The sequence below is a fragment of the Pelecanus crispus genome, chromosome 1, assembly GCF_030463565.1.
Source record: "Pelecanus crispus isolate bPelCri1 chromosome 1, bPelCri1.pri, whole genome shotgun sequence".
Taxonomy (NCBI): Eukaryota; Metazoa; Chordata; class Aves; order Pelecaniformes; family Pelecanidae; genus Pelecanus; species Pelecanus crispus.
Window position 1 is genome coordinate 160,181,851 of NC_134643.1, and position 25,690 is coordinate 160,207,540.

The window sequence follows — 25,690 nt, forward strand, 5'->3', positions numbered from 1 at the left end:
CCCATAGACTTTCTATTTCTCTCCCTCCTTCACGCTCCAAAAATCTAACCTAGAAAATGCAAAGGTGGAAACAGGAGCTCCTCAAACACCTTCCCATATCGGAAAGATCATTTTTGGACAGTATTCTGTAGAAGTCAAAGGGACTATTTTGGTGACATATTTGACACACTGAGGTCCTAAGATGAGAAGCGGCACTCCTACAAGGTTGGGTAACCTCAAGTAGTATGCAGGAGACACATTCAATGTGAAGTCAACTGAAGACCCTGCAAGACTGTTCTAGGAGTGAAGATCAGCTTCTCTAGCTAGTTCTACTTTAAATGTTTAGCTTTTACAGGAAGCTTTACTGCACTAAGTTTTAAACCATTGCAGCTCATATTTTAGAAGGCTGACGGAAGAGCAAACAAAGGTAATTTTGGGTCCCATCACGTTTGACATGTACCTTTAAAATAATTGTTGTCAAATCATCATTAAGCTGGAACATAAATGCTGATAAGATATACCTCCATGTGCCTTTCAAGTTCTTTGAGTAACGTGGGGTATTTATCCAGACGCATAAAAGGTTTGCTGAGGCCCGTGGTCAGTACAAGGATCCCAGGGCTGTTGGCACCTTTCATCTCCATGAATTCTCCTAGCTCCTCACTGTGTACGCAAGATATTTAAGCAAATTAAGATCAAGTTACCAAGACAATTAAAATTACATTGGATTCTTCAATTAAGTCTTTTATCTGCAATGAATTCTGCCAATAAAGCATGAGACCAAATAAATCAAAAAGTAATTCAAGGACAACCTAATTGCCACGATCAGGTTCTGCATTAAGTAAAATACTGGAACAAAGACATTTGCAGATTTGGGGTCCATCCAGGGAACAACAGACATAGGATCAAATCCACTGTTCTAGGCAACTGATGCTCAAAACCAGCTCCTAAATGCTACGCCATCTGAGCAATGACTACAGAATAAAGACATTTGCACTACATTTTATTACTCAGCTCTTTGTTCTAGTAAAATAACATCTGACCTTAGAGGTGGTTTACACAGGTAATACACAAGCATAAGTGAGTCAATGGCTTCATATTTAATCAAGCATTGATATTTTTAATGTGTCAGGCACTAATGGGAAGACATAGAATGTTTCAGAACCTTTTTTCCTCCCACACTTACAAGTTTAATGACCTCATCTCACACATCCAAAGTGTTATTGCAAAATGACCAACTAACCAACAGCCATACAAATGGTAGACCATAGAAGAAATAATTACTGCACAATCTATTCTCAAACAAGTTAGGGTTTCACTGAGGGTGTACTTACACAACACACTTGTTTTGACAGCAAAGCTGCTGCAAGAAATCCATGCTCTCCAAATATCATGAACTACTACTTCCCCTATCCAGATGGTTTTTCATATTTGAGTAATTTCCAAGAACAGGCCCAGCCCCTCAGCTTTTTACATTAACTCAGTTAAAAAAGCAGTGCATCCTGGGAATTTCAGCTCACTTTGCTATCAAGGAAACTTAAAATAGCTACATCTTCTGCTTCCTTATAAAGCAGAAGTTTCAGAGGACTATGGTGGAGGACAAACTTTTCTAGAGTTTAAATGACAGGAACAAAATGAGCCCTCTCCATGGGGAAAGGAAGGTACGGCAGCACCCGGGATGATTTCCAGGCTTCAGAAAATACAAGATGCAGAAGAAGAACATGTGATTCTGAAGACAGAATCTAAATAAAGAAAATTCAGAAAGCTGCTTATTAAAAAAAAAAAAACATCTTGCATTCAAGCATGTCACTCTAGACATCTGCAGATGGGGTTGCTCATGTTTTGAGCCTTTGTTATAGTTCTCCAAAAATCCCACAAGAAAAAAAAAAACCAAACCAAACTATTCTCATGTGACAGTCATGTAAATTATACTGTGTGATATCCTGAAGGTCCTTACCTTCTACTGATTAATAGCATTATGCTCCCATAAGTCAGAATTACTACTTAAACATTTTTTTTTCCCCCTCCTTGGTTATTGGCATAGTCTCATTTTTCAAAGGAAGCCTTAGTCAGCTACCAGATTCAGTACTTTTGGGAAGTGTAAAAACATCATCCAACACCAAACATCAATACAGGAGAAACACCTGTACATTATAGCCATGTTAACAAAAAGGGAAGAGCAAGGATCTCCAAACCTAGGGCACAGTGTTTCCATGCAGAATCAAAAGCAAATCTTGACTTGCTCAATTTCCCTAGGAAAAAAAGCACTCATAGGACACTTCCATAATACACATACTCAATTATCAGTGAGTCACGCTATATAAAAGCGTTACACACGTTAAGACAAAACAGACCTCCCTACCTTCCCCAAGACACACACGCACATGCTCCTTCTCATTTCAGAACAAAAGATGCTTTGCTTAATGCCATTTGTCCAAATAGATGAAGAGAACCGAACAAGAACATGAACCATGACCTTCCCATCCCAGTGTTAAGTGCTTTACACACCATCCCACGCGGATGTGTCTCCTCCCAGCTGCTAAAGCTTCCCCAAGTTCACAGAAGAGAAAGTACTTTTTCATATAGTTTTACTCCAATGTTTACTTGCCTTCAGATTAGTTAATTGGCATTTACTTACACTACCTTGCTTAAACACATCCAGCACTGCTTCTGAACTGTCAGGTTTGACATAACCTTACACAACCTCTTTTAGAGCACTTCAGCCCCGTTCTAACCAGGCCCAGGCACTCCTCAGTGCACCTATTTGTGCAATTTCTGCTCTACTCAACTGCAGAGCCGAGAAAGCGGGTGAGGGGATTTCCCAGCACCTGCTTTGCATTTTAAATATGCAAAGAGAAGGGCTGGGCACCCTTGAGAATACCCACAGCTCCACCAGGCAGACCTTGCTACATCCCTCTCAAGCAACACGCATCAGCATGCATCTAGGCCTCCTCAAATCAGCTTGTGACATGATCAGGTTTTAGCCAAAATTAAAACCCACTAAAAAACCTCCCACAGTACCTTGCATGGAAAAGTTATAATAATGCACCACAGATAAACCTGAGTACTTTTCTAGCTTCAATTTAGATTTAAGAAGTAAAGCTAGCCAACTCTGAATACCTAGAGCCTGAAGACCTACTTTGCCTTACACTTGGCATCACAGCCGCTATTCAGCATTTAAAAAAAACCCAAAAAACCAAAAAAACCCCACACTAACTTCAGAACTTGACAACTGACTCAGGTGGCACTCTAAACAAGACTAAGGATTTTGACCCATACTTGTTTTGTTTTTACAGTGTTACCAGCTACTTGTTCACTGAGGATTCAGGCTAATTCGCTGGAACACTAAGCTGCATGGCTACGGTGTGGTGGCATGTCCTCTTCTGACTTGGTAAAAGGGAAGCGGCTCTTTCCAGCAAGGTGATGGGGTGGACAAACGAGGGTACGGCACCCAGTTTTTCCACAGAAAGCTTTACCAAAGCTCACCTGTGAAAGCCCATCTGTCTCAAGGCACTCAGTGGTTTTAAATTTCAATTCACTGTGTGTATGACACTGATCATATGTACACTACTGCTTTTTTTTGTTCCGTCCATCAATTCTCCCTGTAAGCACCCCCACCCATGTCAGTGTCAAAGTTAAAAGTACCTATGGTACTTGATATGTATCTTCAAGTAAGCGTTGAAAGTCATTCTTTGCATTTTGTTTGCTTCAGCCAGATGCACAGCCCCTGCTGCCTAACTTGATCAATGATTCCCTTTACACGTTATCTACTCTTCTGTCCCATTTCAGGCAGCACAGTCTATACACATGTCTACACAGCCTCTCTTTTCTCCTCAACATAACAGTACACCCTACGGGACGTGCCAATCGCAAATACCACAGGCTGTTCAATTCAACATTGTTCCGAACAGTGCTGATTTTTGCCTTTACATTGCAAAGATGGAAAAATCCTCATTCCTAATTACTTCGGCCATTTGTGCGTGCAGACAAATGCATTATATAAATGGTATTTGCTGAGCTATCCGTTAACACAATGCCTTTTTTTATTTATTTAATCCCTCTACAGTAGGAGGAACATTGGTTACTATTTCACCCACATTCACATTCTAATTTTCATTATCACTGTTCCATTTTTTCCCAACTTCGGCATTATGAAACAGATGTGCCAGAAAACAGGAAAAAAACTCACTGTAGCCTGAATTAAAATCGACTACTTGGAAACCTGAAATAAAAACCTGGTACCATCTTGGTTTTGCTGCCTACTCTGCAATTCCTTTACCTAAACACACTCTGTGGTTATGCAATGTTGCGGCAGTTTCCAAGCCATTCACTGCTCTTCGACACAAGACACTTCGTTGTTTATCACCTCCTTTCTGCTTAATCATAGTATAGGAACCTACAGAGCAAGTTTAAACCTCAGCTCACTTGAAATGTACACAAAGTCCTGAAAAACACGCTTAGCAATGGCATCATCAGGAAGCCTTTTACACTGAGCAGTGTTAATAGGTGTAATTAAAACTGAATGACGTAGTTTTCCTACCAACATTCCCAAGAGGACAATGTTTTCTTTCATACACTTCTGTGCTTCCCTCTGACAAGTTTTGACATGCCCACTTGTTCAAACTCTAGTATTAACACACACACACACACTCTTTTAATACAATAGAACCCAAAATTTTATCTGAGCAGTTCCATCATGCAGACCCCGTTAGCAGTTGACTCACACTAAACCAACCTGCTACCTCTGCAGCTTCATGGACATAAAATATCTGGCAAAATGGATGTTACTTTAGCTCAAAGCTTAAAGTGAGCATCCTTCATTTATTCACAAAGGACAAATACAATACAGAACGTAACAGAAAGGTTTACTTTCAATAAAATATGGGTGGGTTAAAATACTGTTTGAATATGACAACGGTTCACAACTGTTTTTTAATTAATAGCAGCTTAAAAGTCAGTGTTAGCTTAACAGCGCAGCTGCTTTGCCAAAGACAATGGCTCTTTCATGTCACAACTTCAACTGATGCCTGCAAGTACCACACTCTCCTAGGCAGTATACGCTAAATAAAACTCTGGCCCACAGCTAAGCAGTATGTTTTTTAAAAGATATCATTTAGCTGAACAGGAAAAACTTCTGAACAGTGAGATCATCAACTTAGTCACAACTGCCTAAACAAGTAGCTTTTCAGAAAGAGGCAGCTGAGATTTGAATTCACTACTTGCGTCATTTTACAGAATAAAATGCAGAGAGGCATACAGAAGTGCTGTGCTTCATTTATCCTGAAATCTTGCACAGAAGAGTTCGCCCCACTCCAAACTAGAGTTAGTTCACAGCTTGAGATATTTTAAAAGGTCACCATGAAAAGTGTCTTTAAGCCCTATTAATATATTCAAATCTTCCTTAGTACAGCTGCCTCAAAAGCTGCAAGTCAGACTGGGGGGGAGGGAAGAAAACAAGTTCAGCTGTGCTTACAATAGCAGAAGGGAAAAAAAAAGCCATTTAATCTCGAGGAAAGCACATCCAGGAACTAAAACGTATACATTTAAAATTACAACTTACACTTCTGAAGCAGGTCTCTGTTTGTAATAGATGGAACACGAGCTATCACTGCTCAGGGGTCTGAGGACTGCACACAGGCACCGCATTTTGAGAGCGTTGTGGCACAGCTTGGCTCAGCAACCCCTCAACCGCAGCTTTTAATTTCCTAGTGCTAAAGTTCCCAGTCAAGCTCCTCTCCCGGGGACTGTTGCTTGCTGTATGACATCAGCCTGCACACTTGCAAGCTCAGGGATGCACCGAAGTGGGGGAGGCACAAAGAGTTTTCTGACTCAAGCTGATCTGTATTCCTCGCTCCAGTTACTCGGAGTAATTGTGATGTTTCAGCTCCACAGATTTTATCCAGACTGCTACGTCTGTGATGCAAGTCTAGAATATAATATGCTTGGGACACGTTATCTAAGAGAACAGAAGAATCTAGCAAAATTAATGTTTGAACAAGCAAAGATTTGTGAATAGCCTTCTTCCAGCTAAAACTGGCTTGACACTTGCCACTTTGCAAAATAAAAAAAAGAAGGCGTATATTACAAAGTTTTGGCTGCCTTTTCATCGAATTAAATTTTCTTTTGGAAACATTTGTCTTCCATTTTGTTTTAAATTAAACATGGTGGTGTTTAAACAGAATAAAAAAAAGCTTACCCACCCCAGTAACTACATACTTAATGCTGATTACATTGGGTTTGTACTCTCCAGATTTCTTAAGAAGAGTTTTATGTCCACTGATCAGTGGGGCCTGTTAGACTTTTTTTTTTTTTTCATTATGTTATCCACCCTTCAGTGTGTTCTATACTTCATCTTTCCTCTTGTCATTTTGGACACAGTCCACAAAGTCCCAGTCCTAGCTTCTGCCTCCTCTTCTTTGCTGGAGTTTCCCCTTGCACTGAACTTTGTTGCTTGGATCTTCCCCAGGTAGGTAACATCTCATGTTCCTGGGGGTCCTTACTCCACTGCAATTACCCATTTCTCTACTTTGTGTTCAACTGGGTATTTTAATTTATTTGAGGGAAATTCATTCTTTCATGCCTTAGGTTGCTCATCCTGTTTCTTCTCTTACTGGAAGGCAAGCATATGTCCATGATCAGAAGCACACACAGCAATCAATGCTACTTTGACTAAACGCTACGCCCTCAAGGCAGTCCTCCTCTCACCAGCTAGCAAAATTCTCTCCAAAAATAACACCTACCCTTGGACTTGAACTGGGATTCTCAAGAAAAAACTAAGGGATATTAGTAACTGAAACCTCATACAATGCAGCCAAAGAGGTACGACTGTATGTAGGAACACAGTAAATAAAATAGGGATCGCATACGGTGGCACTATAGCCACTATGAGAGAAGGGAACAAGGAGAACAAGCTAAGAGGCAGTGGTGGAAACAGGCAAAACACCGATCTCTGCGAGAGCCACCACTCAGCTGTACCTGATGAGCTCCACCTCTTCCGCTCTAGCCAGTGGCATAAGACAGAATTCTAAGACACGATCACAGACCTAAGGAAAAAATGACCTAATTCTTAAAAATTCTTGATTCACCACACGGACAGAATTGTAACTCTGGAAAAAATATGCAATGGCTCTGAAACAATTCCTGAGACAAAAAGTACCTACCAAATTTCAAGACTGTATGAAATTGGAGAAATTATGTTGAGTACCAACTCTAACACCTGGATAAAACTTACAGTGCCACAACTGGAACTGAGAATCTGTTCCCAAACTTAATAGAAAGATTTTTTTTTGCTGTTGTGATTATCAGAGGCAAATACAACCTCAGAAACATGCATCTCTGGAACCTGAACTCCTGTATGGGCTGTATTAGGTTTTCTTCCCATTTCTGCATAGTCACATACACTCAGGTCTCTAGTGATACTTGTTTCAATAGTTTGACTATTAATAATTAACTTAATGAAATGAAAGATGTTTGTGTCTGAAGATTTGAATATGAAAAATCTCTTATTAAGTAATATAATTAATCCCCTTCACCCCCAACTGTGTATTAATATAAACACGCACACACCCCCCCTTATTTTATACTAATTGAATAAATGCACTCATGCTGCTGCTACATATGATCAAGAAGCAAATACCAAAGAGAGGCTGGCATTCATACTGAATGGCATAAAAAAAAAAAAAAAAAAGACAAAAAGACAGTCACATTCCAACTGAATGCCCCTTTTAAATCTCCAGCCCCATCCCAAGCACTGCTATTTAGAATCAACTTTACAAAAATGCTATTAAAAAAAAGAAACTTTTGACTAGAAGTCCAAAGTAATTCTGAGTTAATATCATCAGGTTTTATCTATGCGTATGCATACACACAGAGTCTTTACCAGCTGTCAGTGATATTTTAACAGGTATTACAACACTGCTCAAAGAGCATTCTTGATACTTCAGAAAATGACATATAAAAATCTCATGTGTAATATTCCACCAAACCAGATGACTGCTTACAATTTTGATGTTACAGTGATCCAACTGGTTAAAGAAACAATACAGTGAATGCTTCAGGATTATAGCCAATTTCCTTTAAGTTGTTTTCAGTCAGTGACAGTAAAAGCACAATAATAAAACTAGTATATTTTATAGAATAAAAAGACAAAATAGAGATAAAGTTTCTGAACTTTCACCTACAGCAATTATCTAGGAGACTTTTTTGTTTCTTTTTGGTTGGTATGGTTCCCACCAAAAGCAAGTGAACTTAATAAACTGCAGAAAATATTAATTCTGTGACATAAGAATCTGACTTAAAATTATCTGCTAGGGTTTTTTTTTTTTTTTTTGTAAAGGCTTTCAGAAGCACAGTTAATGCGTATGTGTTCAGTTTATGAAGCACACAGAGTTCATGGCAAGAAATAATCTGCTGTAGACAGTAAGAATTTATGTTTCAAATCAAACTGCTCCAGATTGTTCCTCCCCACCCCCCCAAACCACTACTGAATAGCACAGCTGTTACAAACATGATATTAAAATCCAAGAATTCAGCAAACATCTATTTCTCTGCCATATTTTTGCTGGTATTACAAGACATATAATGCTTTTGAACCCTCCACTAAAACTATACTGCAAAACCATCAAACAGATCATCACTGTTTCTTAAGTCCTAAACTTCAGTCCCTGGCATCTCTGAAAAATTCCAGTTCAATATTAATCTAGTATTCACTGCAGTGTAGTTGTTTCATTATTATTATAGTCATGACTATCCTCCAACCTCACAGTAATTTTTACATTAAAGTGTAATAGGGATGCTTTTACACAATAAAAACATCTCGACTAAATAGACAAAGAGATAGTTCTGAGTATTTTCCTTTTCTTCATGCCTTCAATCAGTTTGTTATTCTCAGCAGAAAAGTCTTTTTCCCCCTACCTTTAAAGCAACATAATTAAAAGCTCTCTGGCTTTCTGAGAGGAAAAGGTTCAGAACTGCTTAAAGCCACCTTCTGATTTCTTCATAGCGGCTGTCTCAAGCAGAATTCTTAGCCAAGCCACTTGCTACCTACAGCAATGGTATTCAACAAAAATGAAGGGCTTAGAATAATAAAATAGGGGTAATTAAAAAAAAAAAAAAAGAAAAAAACCAGTATTCACTTCTGTTGACTTGTGCCTGGCAACACAATAGCATTAAACAGGAAGCCATTTATCACAACTTACCTCCCCCTTGAGCTATCTCTCACGAACACCACAATTGCTTTGAACCTACTTCCACGTCCAAATTACGTAACGGCTCTGCGATACTTACATTCACTCCTCTAGGATTCGATATCAAGCTGACTTTACAGACCAGAAGCTGAGTTTTTCTTAGAACAACTTACGCCCAAAGCAACACAGAAGACAAGAAATGCTACTCTTCTCCATCTGCAGAACAAATAGCTTTCCTTCCTCACATTTCTATCACAGTTTCTCAGACATGGCTATTCCCTCTGTTTTCCAAGAGTTCTGAAAGTTATGATAATCCTCTACAACCACCTCCAAATTTTAAGAAATGTAGATGATCAATTTGCTATCACTTGCCATCATCCATCTATAGATTAAATCCCAGACCTCTGTATGGAAAGAGCTTAAAGGCACAAACCAAAAATCTAAGCCCAAGTGTTAAAAACCACATAGGCGTGGATCACCTAAATATTTTACCATTTGCAGAAAGTTGTACTAGAAGTAGGCCATTTGAAACAAAACAAACACTAAGGGGTTTCATCAGGGGGTTTTAAACATATTTGGTCTTGTTTAATTTTAATTCGTCATTGCTTTTGACAAAAATATACCTTTTTTTGCCTGAACTGCAACATGAATTCGCAGCTTGACTTTTTCAAAGTGGAGCTGGAACACAGTTGCATGTCTTACTAACATAAGTGATAGTTCATAGTATTTGGTAGCTAGAAGGTTTTTTATTTATACTATTATGAGTAAAGCTCCTAAATTTACCACATATTGTTGCTGTTAAAATGCGAGTTATTGGAAGAAGATCACGCTATAGAAAACAACTGAATTATGCTCCTCTTTGTTTAGGAAGAATTAATAATATTGAAAATATGTTTACTTTGGTCTATTACAAAACAAAAGCGGGGGAAGGGAGGGCAAAAAGAACAGATATCCTGCTCGAATTTGTCCTATGTCTAACTTTCAAGAGAAGGTCTTGGTTCTGTCCTGCACCACAAGCAAACATAAAGAGCCCCAAACTAACAGCTGCTGCAGCATGTGCTCATCAGGAGAATACACAGGACAAGTTTGTGAAAGCAGACTTCTTCAATCAAATTCTGACCTCAACTCTCTTCCCTAAAGGTGATAGACAGCATTGTCTATGCAAATTCAAGGTCAGACCCAAAGCTGAGCAACCTCCATCAAGTTAACTCAGCATCCTACTTCTTACACACAGGAAATACTAATTTTGTAAACTTGAAAAGCTCACACTCCTTTCATGTCATTCAAAAAGTAAAGCGAATGGTATACCATTATAATGTTCAGTACATACAAATGTACATGCTTTTACAGGACTAAGTTAAAATTCACCATCTACTAGTAATCATGTCAATTATGCCATAATTCCACAAACTTTGTTTAAAAAAATGTTGAGATCAAAACAAGATGACCATCAGTACACTTTGCGTTACATACTCAGAGTCCAGCCTGCATTCTTTAAATAAGAAAAATGCTCTCAAATAGTTGGTAACACACTGCCAAAAGTGACAAGCTGGTCCTGACCGTATGGAACAGCTTTGTGTTGTGCATTTTTTTTTTGTCTTTTTAAAAAGATGTACTACTGCTATTTTTTTCTTAAACAATCTCTACCATACCAAATGCATGTCAAAAGAGACATCACAGCTTTACCGCACAAGTGTATTTTATGCACTTTTTTTGTATCAGACTTAAAAGACCACAAAGTAAACGTACCTGTGTTCTGTGAGAACATTTACTGCTGATGGATGGTTGGCACAGTATGCAAGGTATAAGCTTTTCATTTGTGGCATCAAATTTAGAAAACATCCTCCAACCCTCTGCTGAGCTTCAGGCAACCTAAAAACAGAGTAATAAAGATGAAATTACTGTACTACCAACCAGACACAGAAATAAATTAAAGCCTGGAAAAGCAGTGTATACTGGGGTTCATTTTTATTTGGTTTTGTTTTGTTGTTGTGTTCTGGGATTTTTTTTAATAAAATCAACAGATAGATTTCTGTGGTCACTGACCAGCAACCAACACCCTTCTTTCTTTACAGCTTCAACCCTGTAACTGTCAGGCCTCGTTACGCCACCACAGTATAGGCAGAATATGGTACATACCTGTAAGATGGTTGTTCAGCAAAATTTTTTCAAGAAGTAATGGTAATTAGCACTTTCCTTAGGAGTTTGATTTTCAGTCAACACACCTATCTGTTAGAACAGTTTACTATCCACTTACATACGCCATGCCAAATCTTAAAAGCAGTATGTCAGAACTTAAGACAAAAACTGGATGGAGTAGCAACAGGATTCTCTCCCTCTACCCGACCCCAGCAGAGATAACAGGCTTAAAATATTCATTAAAAGATCTAAGTACCATATTAAACTCTGACAGCACAAATAGAAGCCAGTTACAGTGCAGTAACAAGCTGTTTTTACGCAATTGTCACTCATCCTGCTTTTTAAGGACCATAAAGCACTTTTATGTTGGTTTGTAACCAGGGCAAGAGTGCTGCTTTACCACCATCAGTACAGAAATACTTTCTATAACTCATACTTTCTTCATCTTTCATGCTCGAATGCACCACATCTGCTAAGCAGGGAAGGAAGATTTCACAGTTCTGTTCAGAAGAGCTTATTTTGTCTAGCATAAAATGGTGCTTAAATAACAGCAGCCTCAGTAACTTCAGCAAAAAAAGACGACTCAGCAAGAGAAACAGTATTTAGAAGAAAAAGCTTACTTTCACAGAGTCTGGGTGAACCTAATTAGTTTTGATCAGGTTTGTCAGAGGAATATACACACATTTATGCACATAAATAAGGGAGGACAGGATATGAAGAAAGATAATATAAATATACATAGTGTATTTTTCAAAAGTTTTAGCAGAAACTGTCATCTCAAATTGTAGTAAGAAAATATCTGGAGTATAAATATCTGAAATAGGCTGCGTGGCACCAGCTTAGAACTGGTACAATCAGCAGAAAGAAAGTCTGACTTCTGATTTTGCATCTGTATAAGCAGGGGGAAAAAAAAAGAAAAAGAAAAATGCAACTCTTCCAGTCTTATTCTTAATATCTCCTTAAGCTGCATACTTCAGATGCAAATAAAAGCACACTCACATACTTTTTGGAAATCTGAATTAATTTGCAAGTTAAACACAAACTGATGGGAAGAAGCATATATTCTAACTAGCCATGCTTCCTTACTGCTTACTGTATCACCATTCTCAGAACCACTCAAAAATATCCATACTAGACTGCTTCTTATGTGAGAAAAAATAAATTGGACAAACAAGTGAACAATATCGTAAGGGTGTCAGAAGGGATGAAACCCTATTATTTTCTACAGAGCAACTCCCACTTGAAGGACTAAGCTTCTTCAGCAGTAGGTTGTATGGCCAACAATCAATTGTATAACCCACACTGAAGTTGGGAGGAAGATGGGACACTAAGTTTTCTTTAGTCCTACACGACAAGCTTGTCCCTGACACCTTTTCTAAACCCATTGTACAACACATGCCAGGAGATGAAACGTTTTGATTTCTCCATACATGTCCTCTCCTTGCATAAAGACTGCATCTCCTAACATAAATATGTCGAGTCTTTGCTTCAGCCTGTTTGAAAGACGAGACATACAGTGGATTTTGTTGTTGTTATCATCCACTTAACTACTCTTAAAACCAGTATTTCACACTGCTCCAAAGCTAGATGAGTCCTCAGTAAAGTACTCAACAGACATACTGCTAGCACAGTCAAAGGTTTTCATGCTAACATTAGTTCCGACAATTCTCTCAAAGAATAGTTTTTGTTTAAAAAAAAAGTTTTTTTAAAAAGTCCAGATTTTCTGTAATTGTCCTGAACATGTGCACGAAGTCTCTAAACATCAATATTTAGCATACTCCCTCTGAAAAAGCGAGAGATGCTCCAGCGAACATCAGTAGAAAAGAACCGTTCAGCTTTCCAGGACAGCCGCTCCTCCAGGCAGGGAATGTTCCCATCCTGCTCAAACACAGCCATCTTGTCCCGCTCCTTAGGTTTGCTCACAGTAGTTAAAATTTGAAGTTCACCGCAAGAAATATTCCCCCAAATTTCAGAAGAGTAAGTCTGTCTCTACTAAGCTGTTCAGTCCCTCTGTACGGTGTGGGAAGACCTGCCCAATATGGAGTTAAAATTGACTGTTCAGAGGTGCAAAACACAAGGCAGGGGCAAACACGCTTCCTTATTTGAAAGCAACATTCATCATAGACACCCAAAATGACAGCTGAATCCCCAGCTAGTACATAATGCCAGATACACGCCGATCATCTTATCAGCACTCCTTACATTAAAGGCTAGGGTCCATATTTTATTGTCTGCCTCTTTATTTCTCTTTCAAGAAAAGTTTAAGTTCTGAAATCAATAGAGTAGCTGCTTTTGCAGGTAATTTGAGGGAAAATCAGGGGCATTCCCCAGCATACTGAGGGAATGCTATTCTTACAGCTTTCCAAGCAGCATTTCCTGCCTAGCAGCTGGTCCCCTTTAATAAATCTAAGCATGAGATAATAATACATTCTTCAAGTTATAGATGCAGCAAAAGTCTCAAACTCTGAAGACATACTCAAGACATGTAACTCGGTATCAAATGGTAAGAGGCCCCAGTAAACAGTTGCTGAAAATGGCTAAATTGTCTTTTCGTACTGTAGTGCCAGGAGGGGGAGAATGAATTATAGCTGTTTGCACCAAGCAGACATCTGTGTCTTCTCAGTCTGCTGTTCTTTTAGCAGAATGAAAGACTGATGTTATTCTCTTTTACATGTTGCACATGCATTGCAACTTTATATTGCACATTCTTTGTTGAATTAAGATAATTAACAGACTGTATGAGGGGGTGGCCATTCATCCCCTTTGACTTCTCTAATCCATGCATTAGTTGAAAGTGTTCTACTATTTTTAGAGGAACAATGAATAAATTATCTATCTCCTTTAACTGCTGAAAAAACAATTTAAAGCCTATCACCACATCATATAAACCTCTTAGTAATTAATGTGTTCAGTAAAGAGCATAGTTATTTTACAATTTATTCTGAAGTTGTCATCCCAATATTATTCTTGTATTTGATAATTAAAAAGGAATCACATAAAAATATTATATTTATACATACATATAAATGATAATACCTTCAGTTATAAAAAGGCCAGAGACATGTTTTGGTTTCATTTACAGAATTAGAGTACCATAACAAAGCCTCGGCTGCTGTACACATGCTAGAGGCATCATCATATGACTACATCTAAACTACCTACCAGATTATCTGCTTGTTGGAGTTACATCCAATAGCTACCAGTTCTGTGTCTCTGGACTTAAACCAGGTTCCCACTGCATAATAATTTGAGAAAAGAAAGAAAGAAAATACCTTGTTGCTCAATCACACTTACTTTAAGATTCTGATCAAAATCAGTGATCAGAACTGGACTAAAGCTTGACTGGCAGCTGAGAGAAAAAGAGTGACATGACAGAACATCTAATTATGTCCTGTGTGTTCTGAAGAAATCTGCCTTAGTTTTGGTGTCAGTGGATATTACAATGTTCTGAGAAAGGCTGTGGAAACGACGATAAATCCAGACAAATTTAAACACAGACTAACAGAGGCAATTTTAAAATTGCCTATCTATTCGTAGATAACGAAATGTAATCAGCACTGTGTTTTCTTTTTGCAAGCAGAAGATCAGACATCTCTAAATTTCACTTGACTGTGTGGTTACCATGTGTCATGCAGCAATCTATGTCCCTATACACACACACCCTGCAGAACGTGCCACAAACTGGAAACTTTCAATTATCTGGGTGGCATTTTCTGCTCTTCTTCATCTCCTCCCACAGAAAGATTAAACAGCAGAATTTCCTGCCCCTCTCTCAGCCTCTTGAAGGGACTGGAGCATCAATGATAAGTTTGCTCTGTTTGCAGGAGGTCAGTACAGAGAATGTCTTGAACTTAAAAGCTGATAGCGGAGAAGACCCAGGACAAGTGAAGGTCTGCAAAAATTATTAAGGGATAATTGTGATTAATGACTCCAAGGGATGCAATCTGTGAAGAAACACAAGATTAGATGTTACCTCCTGAGGCTTCACAGTTAACAAGGTTACCAAAATAAGGGGGACACTTTGCAATTTTCTGGCTACTGTTTGCACAAATGGAGGCACTATTCAACTTATTCACAATCCATCAGTCTAATTTTCAATGCTCTCTTCACAACCATACCTTTCACTATTTGTTTATTTGCCTTACCTCTGAGACACCAGTTAACATGCATGTTTGTTTCAGGCAATCTGAAGACACTGTGTTCAAAATCACTTAACACTGATAGTCTTATTTCTATTGATATTCACAATAACCAAAAGCAAGGGACAATACTGGGATAAACCTTTAACTGACTTAATTTGTATCTGCACTCCAAAACCAAAAACCTGAAACACTGATTAGTTTTGGATTACATTTAAACCATCTCCCTCTCACACCTTGGCCTCCCCCTCTTTTTTTAATTTTTAAATTCCCATTCCACTCCAGGATCATCCCAGAACATGAAGTATCTGCTTGCACTCAAATGCAGAACAAGATAAAGAAAAACAACATAGTTACTGTGACTGCAAGAGCAGGGATATGAGGGAAAGAGAGGGCAAAACCCAGCTATAGCTATTATGGGGCAGGGAGGTAAGTCTGTGATACTACCTAAAAGACAGCCAACGCCTTCAATTTGCTACAGAGAATATTACACCTAAGCAGCCCATGCAGGCTGGTGTCACCAGCCAGCCTGTGTGTCATCAGTGCTCATTCGACTCCTTTCATATGCCACTTTTATTTGGTAAATAAAGAAGTCGCAAAGATAGAAGTAATCCCAAATAAATCCGTCCGATAGTACCCGGCATCCAGGCAGGCAGACAAGAAGCGTCCCCAGGCCTGTGACAGATGGAACAGCCCACAGGAGCACCACAGTGACACTACAACACAGGCCAACCCGGACAAGTTCAAGGGAGGACAAACCTTTAGCAATGCACCAGAAGAGCTTTAAGATTGGGGGCGGGGTGGGATGGTGGTACACAATCAAAACCAAACCACATCCCCAAACAACTCCTTCCCCTGAAAAACACAAAAAGCCCACTACAGCATTACGTGTTCTGGAAAAGGAAAAAAAAAAAAAAAAAAAAAAAGAAAACCAAAACCCCACACCCCAAAAAAACCCCAACATTGAACAACATGAGAATTAAACAAGCCCACATGGTGCAGGCAAGAAGAAAAGCACCAGAAAGCTTCTGTCACTGAAGTACATGCCAGGATTTGTTAAGAGAAAACTCAGATGACAAACTGACTCAAGTGGCATGTGGAATTCACAAACCATGCAACTCTCACACCCAAGAACAGGAATTTGTCAGGCAACGTAGGCTGCAGCACTACAACTGGCATTTGGTCATTCCAACATGTCAAGTTAGGAAAAAACACAATACCGGATGCTGCAATATAAAGTGCCTGAATGATGGAACTGTAAGCTCTCTGCCAAAAATAAAATAAAATGATAAATCTATTTTCAGCCCGGGAGCTACTCTGAGTTTACAGAACAGGTTCACCAGCCAAAAAACCATGGCAAAATGACAAAAAACAAGGCAGCAGGGCAAGCATTCTTCTACACAATGGGAATTATGATGGATTAGATTCAAAACAGGAGGAAGCTGGACACTCAAGTCAATATGCTATGATGAAAATTAAACTGAAAATACAGCTTGGCATGACCAGCATATTTATGAAAAGAAAATAACACAAAACATTTGCAGTAACCTTTCAGTAACCCTGGGGCATCACTTCCTCTGCCCACCTACTAGCATCCATTATGTTCCTAATGTATTACACAGCAGTATTTCACTTACCAGGAAGAAGAATTAGAGGACATTATAAGAAGGTGCTCTAAGAGAGTTTAAATCAAGGAAGGAATTCTAAATAAGCTTTCTGAGTTTGAAGGTACATTATGATATCACATTAATCTACATACCAAGTTAAAACACAGCTTGCATTGATATTTGTTTAAAGGCATATGCTCTTCCACTCTTGTTTTTAAGACCACCTTAATCAAAAGTTTTAAAAGATGATAGTCTGTTCATGCAAGGTACTTCATTTCCCTAACTTCTGATTCACGGAAACAAAATCATGGTAACAAAAGAAGGAGACAAAGCGCAGTGACAAGGAAAGAAAGGAAACATGTAAGTATGTGGACAAACGGTCATTCTCAGGGATTTAGACACTTAACTGATCAAGTCTAACTTGCCAGAAAGAATAGCCTTCTTTCTCAAACACAGTGTGGAAAAAAGGCCATTTCAAGAATGTTTCCATTCCACTGCTGAATAGTCATCAATAGTCATCTAAACTACATCATCCTCCTTCCCATTCTCTCCAGTCTAAGTCACCTAGAGGCAGAAGAGAGGGAGAGAAGCCAGGTGATAGGAGGACATGGGATCCAAATTCAGCAGCAGACCCAGACATACATTATTCCCTAGTGGAGACACAACTCATACTTCATCATGACAAAGCTTCCCCTTCACACAGAGCAACTCAGAGGAAAAGAGGAGGAAGAGGTCAAAACAAGACACACTGCGCTGATCTAAAGATCACTGCTGCCAAAAGAGGTATTTTCTCCTCCAAGACATTCATTTCTCCTCACAGCCAAGTATTCCCAGCAGACTGAAACTTGTCTAAGACCTCAGTAGCAATTCAAATTACTAACTTGGCAGAAAATAAGCAAATTTGGATTAGCAAGTTGTGTTAGCTCACCATGTGGTCAGACAAAACCAGAACACAGGCAAGGAAAAAGACACAACTGAGGTTAGGAACAGGAACTCCACTTCCAGTGGAGTTTCAACACTAGAAAATTGTTAGGACAATTCAAATGTGATATGGTTACCACCTTTCTTACACCCCCAAGTGCTGAGGTACAAGCTGAAAAATACCCAGCTACCACTTCAGCCTAACCTGTGGAAGGAAGACAGGTATTTTCATCCCCTTGTTTCTGTGCTTCATGCTTCCTGTTTGGTACAGTGCAGGCATTGAGGCTTTTTTTTTTTTTTTTTTTTAAATTCAGATTGCTCCTTCTGCCTATCCTACACGCCTCTCCCAGCACATTTTGACAACGATCACTGTTTAGGACAGAAGAATACTAAGCACAAGTGTTCTCATACAGCATCCTTCATCCAAGTCATTCCCTCCTCCACTGTTCCATCACAACATAAGCTCCCTTCAGTATTTCTCTTACTAATAAAAGACTTAAAATTCATGCCTCCAAACCAAAAAACATCACTTCCTCTACCACTTCCCTACCGGTTCGCAACTTCATCGTGGAAATTCATAAATCATTTACAGACTATGTAGAAATTCCTACCTCTGCAAGTGCATCCTAGGGCCAATATCTATCTGCACGAGCAATCAATGAATTATCCAAACATCTATTACTGTACTGCTGTAGCAACTATCCTTAGAGTGAGAGGAACAAAAATTACCACAAACAACATACACAAGTAAAATAATAAAAAAAATATTTGCTTGTTCGAATTTTACAGATTCTGGTATGCATAGTACTTACTTGGTGCATTCCTCTAAAGACTGTACAAGCATTTGCTGGAAAGAACTTATTTCTTCCAGGTTTCCCATTAAGTATGAAGTATTTGCCGAGTTTAACCTGAAGCCAAAGTAAATAAAAGGTGTTTAGGTTTGCAGTTATTGACTAACTGTGCTTTAATAAAACCTACAATCTTAAAAGAAAATTCTTACTGGTTGTTAGATCAAGGACCAGACTGTTTTAGTCAGCAAGCAAACTGAATAAAAGCAAGCCCTGCCTCAAGAATCTCACAGTCCGCACAAGAAAAGTCACACTGACATTGAAATTGAAATTTTGACCATGTAAATCCTCCCCAATACACGAGAGAGCTCAAGCTTAATTTAAAACGAAAAGAAACTCACATACTTTTCACTGGCTTGTAATGGTCGCAGGTAGTTTGAAAGCATTGTTTGTAGCTCCTTAGCATATTCATTTTCTGTTTCTAATATATTTTGTAGCACCTGCAAAAAATGACAGTTGCAAATTGGTATTTTTTAAGACTATTTCCAAACGTTCAAATCAATACCAGTTTTAAAGCATACTAAAATTTACTTAGCACTAGGAAAATTTAAATCAGTGTTCCTACATTAAAAATTTAAATATCAGCAAGAAAGCATTGAACAGTATACATCTATGAAATTCACAGGGAAAAAAAACACCACACACAGATGATGAGCCATCCCTTAGCCATATACAAAAAAAGTGCTAAGCTAACAGGAATTTCACTACACTTAAAAACTTTTACTGTAAAATTTGAGAGCTACACAGAGTGTTCTTCCAAAGCTAGGGGTAATTATTCCTCTTATGTACTTCAGAACAGTCAAAGATCATCAGAGGTTGGTAAAGCACAATAGAAGTTGTAAGATAAATGAACAATTGGTGTTGTTTTCTCAGTCTCAATTACAACACATTACAACTGATCTTGCTAACGAAGTGTTTACTTATTCAGATGCACTGTTCTACTTAGAAGGTCTGAATATTAACAGATTTATAAATATCAAGTAATTGACAGCTTCACTTAGCAGTGTGATTAGCATTATTGTATTCTTTTTAAAGGGGGTTGCCTAACCTTCCACTGGGAGTGCAGTAATATACATTACCATGAGAAAATTACGACAGATTCTGATGCAAAGCCAAGAATAAAATAAAATACAGCACACACTTGTTTTTTGACTGAATATAAGTCAAACAACTGGAATACTCCCAAATATGTACAAGAAGGCATTTTACTGGGCCATCTCCCAGAAGTCTGCTTCAGGATATCCTCCAATATATTCACATCAAGTTCTACTGTGCTTCTTGCAGGCTAATTATTTTTTGCTTCCAAAAAGTTAATGATTTAGCAAGAGAATTATCAGAATTAAATGTAGTTCAATGAACACAGCTGAGCTTTGGAAACTTTTTGCTATTCACTGGTCATAAGCCACACCACAAGCCTTCTCATTTTGCTACATGTCATATTTGTCAAGCCTACAGTAATATCTCATTTCAGCATTTATAGTAAGGACTGCAATTGAGTGCATTATTCACTGTTGTAGTCAATACTCTTTCTTAGAAAATAAAAAAGCCATTCATTCCTAAATGCAAACCTGATGAAATAACTTTAAATAGTTCAGTATGTCAATGAAGAATTCACTGCTCCTTTCATTGCTGTCATTGATTCTGCTTATTCCTTGAATGCTTCTATTCATTTGCAGAGAGAGAGAAGGACCACTTTTGAGTTCATTCTTTTGTTGGAAATCTGAATCCTGAACTGAAGATTAAAATGTCTCCATTCTCTGCTAAATACTATGACAGAAGAATGTCACAGGGAAAGTTATGGCTACTAACTAGGAAACTACAGCATAAAATACAACATGGGCACACCAATTTTTAAAAAGCTAATTTTTTTTTGACCACTTAGACCACAAAAAAAAGACAGACAGAAAAAATTTCCATTGATCATAGCACTAATTAAACCCTGCACTAATTAAACCCCACATTCTCTTACATGTATATAAAAAAAAAGTCAGTCAACTGTTAAAATGGAAAGTAAAAGTGCTTAAGATCCATGAGGTTCAAAACTAAATGCAAGACCAATCTTTTCCAATATGGCTTTTTCTACAAAAAACTCCCAGCCCAAAGTCATTAGACAGTCATTAGTAGGGAAAAGGAGACTGAAAGCCAAGGACAAAAACAGTGTTCTGATGAAGCACTGAACAGCATTAAAAAACATTCAAAGATAAAAATCAACAAGTTTGCTAGAAATCTTGAAAGGCTGCACCATTGCTCCACTTTCTCAAAGAGTATTTCCATTCTTTGCTGTAAACAGCTGTCTAAAAAGCTTGAAGTAGTTTCTTTTTGGACACTATTGCTTTCCTGTGCTGGTTTGGATTTTTATTTGAGGATTTTCTTTGCAATATGGAGAATATGGGATTGGAGGAAAAAGACTTAAAGGAGGGGAAAAAAAAGAATGGGAAAGCTTAAAAACTAGAATTAGCAACCTGATAAATTACTGGAAAAAGAAAAATAAATGCAACTGTAAATAAAACTATGCTACAAAATCTATGCAGAGTACTAGGTACACTTATACTGCTTTATGTTATTCTAGTACTTCACAGTGTTACACAATACTTTAGATATACACGTAGTTTTAAACACTTCCCAAAGCACATTAAATCTTTTGGTTTTTTACAAGTACAGTTTCCACTACATACAACATTCTTTTACTTTGAATATATTTTAAAAAGAATAATCTTTACATAGCTCTCAAACATCAGTTCCGTAAAATCTTGCATCCTTCCAGCTTGACTTACCTACCTCACAGAGAAGCTATGAGGATTAAATGCTTGGTCTGTGCTTTGAAGCGGTAAGTAGTCAGTATTGCAATTCAGTATTTTGGCACCAGAACACCCTTACGTTCCTCATATCCACATCTCGCCCGCATGCTCTAATAATCACCTTTCTTCCCTTTCCTGCTCTCTGCACGTTCTGGCTGCTGCAAGACCCCATGAGACCTCGAAGACCTTGTTTCCACAACTCCACCACAACATTTGCACAGATAAGACCGGGTACCAAAAGAGCAGCATTGAAGTGGCAGCTTTTGCAATCCATAACACTGATGAATGGCAGGCACAGACAACTGAGCTCATACAGCGCTCTCAAACACACGGCATGGAAAATTCAAGCATGGTTAACAACTCTGTCACACAAAACCCCAGCCATCTCCCTGAGGGAAAAAACACCACCAAAAATGGATTTTAAATGACCTACATGAAGCTGATCGCCTTCCAAATCAGAGGAATAAAAGGCAGATTTCACAGCTATGCTTGGGCATGATCCTGTAGCACATTCCCGTTTTATGGGAGTAGTATGGCACTCAGCTGAAATATCACGTACTTCAGCAGAATGGTGATCAATGTCTAATTTTCCTGGATCATGAGAATCTGAGACATGAACCCCTTAAAACAGGCCCTCAAGAGGGGCAACGTAAAGCACCACACAAGTATACTGTATCTCAAGGGTCGTCAAAAACTTTTATGAACTTCAGTAAACACAAACTCTTGACCCAAAAGTGTGGCTTCAAGAGGAGTGCTTATTTTCCATCACTTCTCAAACACTTAAATGAAAAATGAGGTTATCCAAATACTAATACTACGGAGAAAGTTGCCTGTTTCTTTACCTGGTTTTAGAACAGCTACTTAATCTCAAGGCAATTGTCCTGTAAACAGAAATAACCTAATTTTATTTTGGACACAAAGTTTTAAATTCTCAAGGGATTAACAAGTAAAACAATAAGAGTAACACCTGCCCTGTCTTCAGGGAATAACCTGCAATAATCTGCCCACTTCTTCAGTAACAGGTTACTAAATTACTTCTACATGAAACGCTTCATGCTAGATCACGAGTCTGGTTCATACTACACACTGCTGTAGACTTACACCATTTTATGGAGGACAACCTTATAGCACTAGTCATTCTCTACAAACTTGCATTCCCAAGTCAGGCAAAATGTAAGCATAAACCAAATGTGCTGTCTTCTCAGCAACACCTAGTGCAAGGTGCAGCTAATAAAGCACACTGAGAATCGAAGGTATGTGATTTGTGTTACGAACTTCTATGAATCCATAAAAATAAGGAACATGTTTAGAAGGGGGTGAAGAACAGAGGAAAGCAGTGAAAGCAGTCTCCTCTTTACATTAAGCACCTTACCCTTAGCCCATCCTAGCCCTTCTCCCAGAAAGGGAGATTAGCAAAGCCTCTCCTACCACTTGCTGAACTGCCCTTTGATTTTGTCCTCAGTCCAACAAATGTACCCACAGGTGCTGCCTGCATCTGCACAAATCCTTCCCTAGGAAAACCAGCAATAAACAAGCATGATGCTTACAGGGACTTAGCACGTACCCATATGGTGGAAGATGGCCACAACTTAAAAATACCCAGCAGTCCCAGAGTACCAGCCTCAAATCATGCTCGGTTGTCAAGAGAGCTTTTAACACAGACTTTAATGCTTACTCTAACTCAGGCTACATCCTTTTAGTTACCAGTTGCCAAAGGTTTATTTGGAGCTGTTCTGTTTTTACCTTAGTATGGGCTCAATTTTATTATCAGTGCAGACTGATTATAAGACTTCTAGCACAGGGAAGTAGTCCCATGTTTGCAGCTTACATATTAGGACAGAACAAAACCTCAACTCATAGGTTCAACTGCTTTCACTTCAGTGAATGCATTTGCTGTTTGCCTTATCTACATGTAAAAATCATCACATTTAATAATTATTAAAAATAATTATTTTATAGTTATATTGCCATTGGAAGCACTTAGTATTTTTGAAGAAATTCTAGATGCTAGTTTGTCTAATTTAGGTTTTAAGCACAGCAGGAAAGACTTCTCTGAAACAAAGTGCATGCTACAGCACAGCCTCTCACTCATTAAACAAAAATCATAAAATTGTGAGCTTAAAAAAAAAAGTGGGGGTATCTGCCACACTGTGGAAAAATGTGAAAACAAGGCAATTACCCAATTCACTGCAGACAGATTTAAGAACAGCACTCTAGGGCCAGTGCTCTAATTTACTATATATATTATTATGAACTGGTCATTTCCACATACACACACCCTGCAATATATCAAAAGTTAATAAATAGCTAGCAGTCAAAACAGTGGGAATCTTATTACATCAGCTTACTGCACCAAGAAGTTGCACCTGAGCAAGATGAAAAATAACCTAATTCCAAGAGCAGGTATGATGGTCACCAGTTTGACTTTTTTTTTTTTTTTTTTTTTGATTAAACTACTTTAAAAGCTAGCTATGGCTATCTGTTTCCCAAAGTATATAGTAGCTTGAGTCTTCATGATTATGACAATAGGTTATCCAGGGAACAATTATAAAAAGCACAAAAACCAAAGGTGGTATTTCAAAATTGTATGGCCTTTTATAACTTAACCAACTTAACTATGGTTTTACACAAATTCAAACATTTACTTCCATTATTTTCACTGAAGTACACTACCACCCCCCAAAATGGCCTGTATTACTCTTATAAAGTAAAATATGCAACCACAAGACTCAATTCATTTTGGACACAGTCAAACTGGAGTTTAGTTAAGCCCAAATTAAACAGCTGCAACTCTTACTTCTCGTAATATTATGTAGGAGGCATGTATTTTCCACTGACTTTAAAAAACAAAAACAAAACCTCCAAAACCAAAGCTAAAGGACTGGTGTCCAAGAGAGCTGCCAATTTATTTTGATTAAAGCAGTCTTCTGCCTAGTGAAGGAACTAAATCCTCTCTTTGCTGCATTCACTTCAGTTTACTTGTATTGAAAAACATAGGTTTTAACATCAGAGCAACAACAGAGAAGACATATTTGCTACTACACACTACAGCAACTTTGAAAAAAATTACTATAAAGAGATACAGTGAAAAATAAAAATAAAAATGAAAACTAGCCGATATTTTGTTGCTGGACATACCACAGTAAGACCGTTACTTCCTGCAGTTTGAAGAAGTGCCTGCACAGGTACTTTCCACTGTGACTAGCAGCTGTGGGATATAATAGCCAAAGAATTGCAGCCCTCCGTGTACCACGGAATTACGGCTACCGACAGAGACACCAGGCAAGCCAGGGGGAGGAGCAGGACATTGCTTCATTGTTTTCAGTCAGGGGACTATATGCAAAACTGCTCTGTTCTTCCAGGTGGCTGGTGTTATTCATGCCACAAATGCAAAAGATGAAAGCATAAAACGATGCTTTATGATCTCTGCTAAAAGCTGACAAATAAAATGAAAAACAATGACAGCTGCTTCAAAGAAAAAGGAAAGAAACCTTGTGTTTTGGTTTTACACCAGCAGGGAGCAGTGCTTAACAGAAACAGGAAGATGCTTTTTGCTTCTCAATGTATCTACTGTTAGTAAATAAAGGATTCTCAAAATGGTTACACCACCACCTTTAAAGACAGAGTTCGGTATGTTCCTTACATGCAACTACTAAAGAGGTCTGAGCACTAGGTTAAGAATTCCCAGGGGCGTGTTAAAGGCTGACTCTGGCTATGCCGCTTTTGCTGTGAAATCTATCCATCAGTGTAAGGGAAAGGTTCCCGAAGTTAATAATTTATTTGATTTACAAGCATCAATACAAAAGAGGCAAATTCATTCAAAATGTTCAATCTCTTGTTCAACAAAAAGGACAAAAATATTCTTAATCATTTTAACACAGCAGAATTTCATTAATTCACAGACATCAGGGAAGACTGATTGCGTATGTGGAGATGGGGGAGAAAAGGGAAATTAACAACTAGCAAAGAAACCAAAATGAGCATAATATATTACAGAAATGCCTATTATTCACTTTAAATTATAATTTTGCATCATGCTTAAGAATCCGTATGTGTGATATTCTATTAAACTAATAA

At 38.2% G+C, this 25,690-nt stretch overlaps 1 protein-coding gene across 5 annotated transcripts in view; it reads right to left on the reverse strand.

The window, feature by feature from the left end:
• ARHGEF7 (Rho guanine nucleotide exchange factor 7) overlaps window positions 1-25,690 on the reverse strand; it is a 125,147-nt gene that overhangs the window by 31,072 nt on the left and 68,385 nt on the right. For 4 of the 5 annotated variants that reach the window (XM_075704720.1, XM_075704715.1, XM_075704727.1 and 1 more), the window contains 4 exons: window positions 19,161-19,255; window positions 18,780-18,875; window positions 10,911-11,033; window positions 501-639 (listed from right to left, as the gene is read on the reverse strand). In XM_075704720.1, the coding sequence (XP_075560835.1) occupies window positions 501-639; window positions 10,911-11,033; window positions 18,780-18,875; window positions 19,161-19,255 (453 nt within the window). Of the gene's footprint in view, window positions 1-500; window positions 640-10,910; window positions 11,034-18,779; window positions 18,876-19,160; window positions 19,256-21,734; window positions 21,786-25,690 lie in introns of those variants that run through there. The other variant, XM_075704744.1, reaches the window with a different exon arrangement.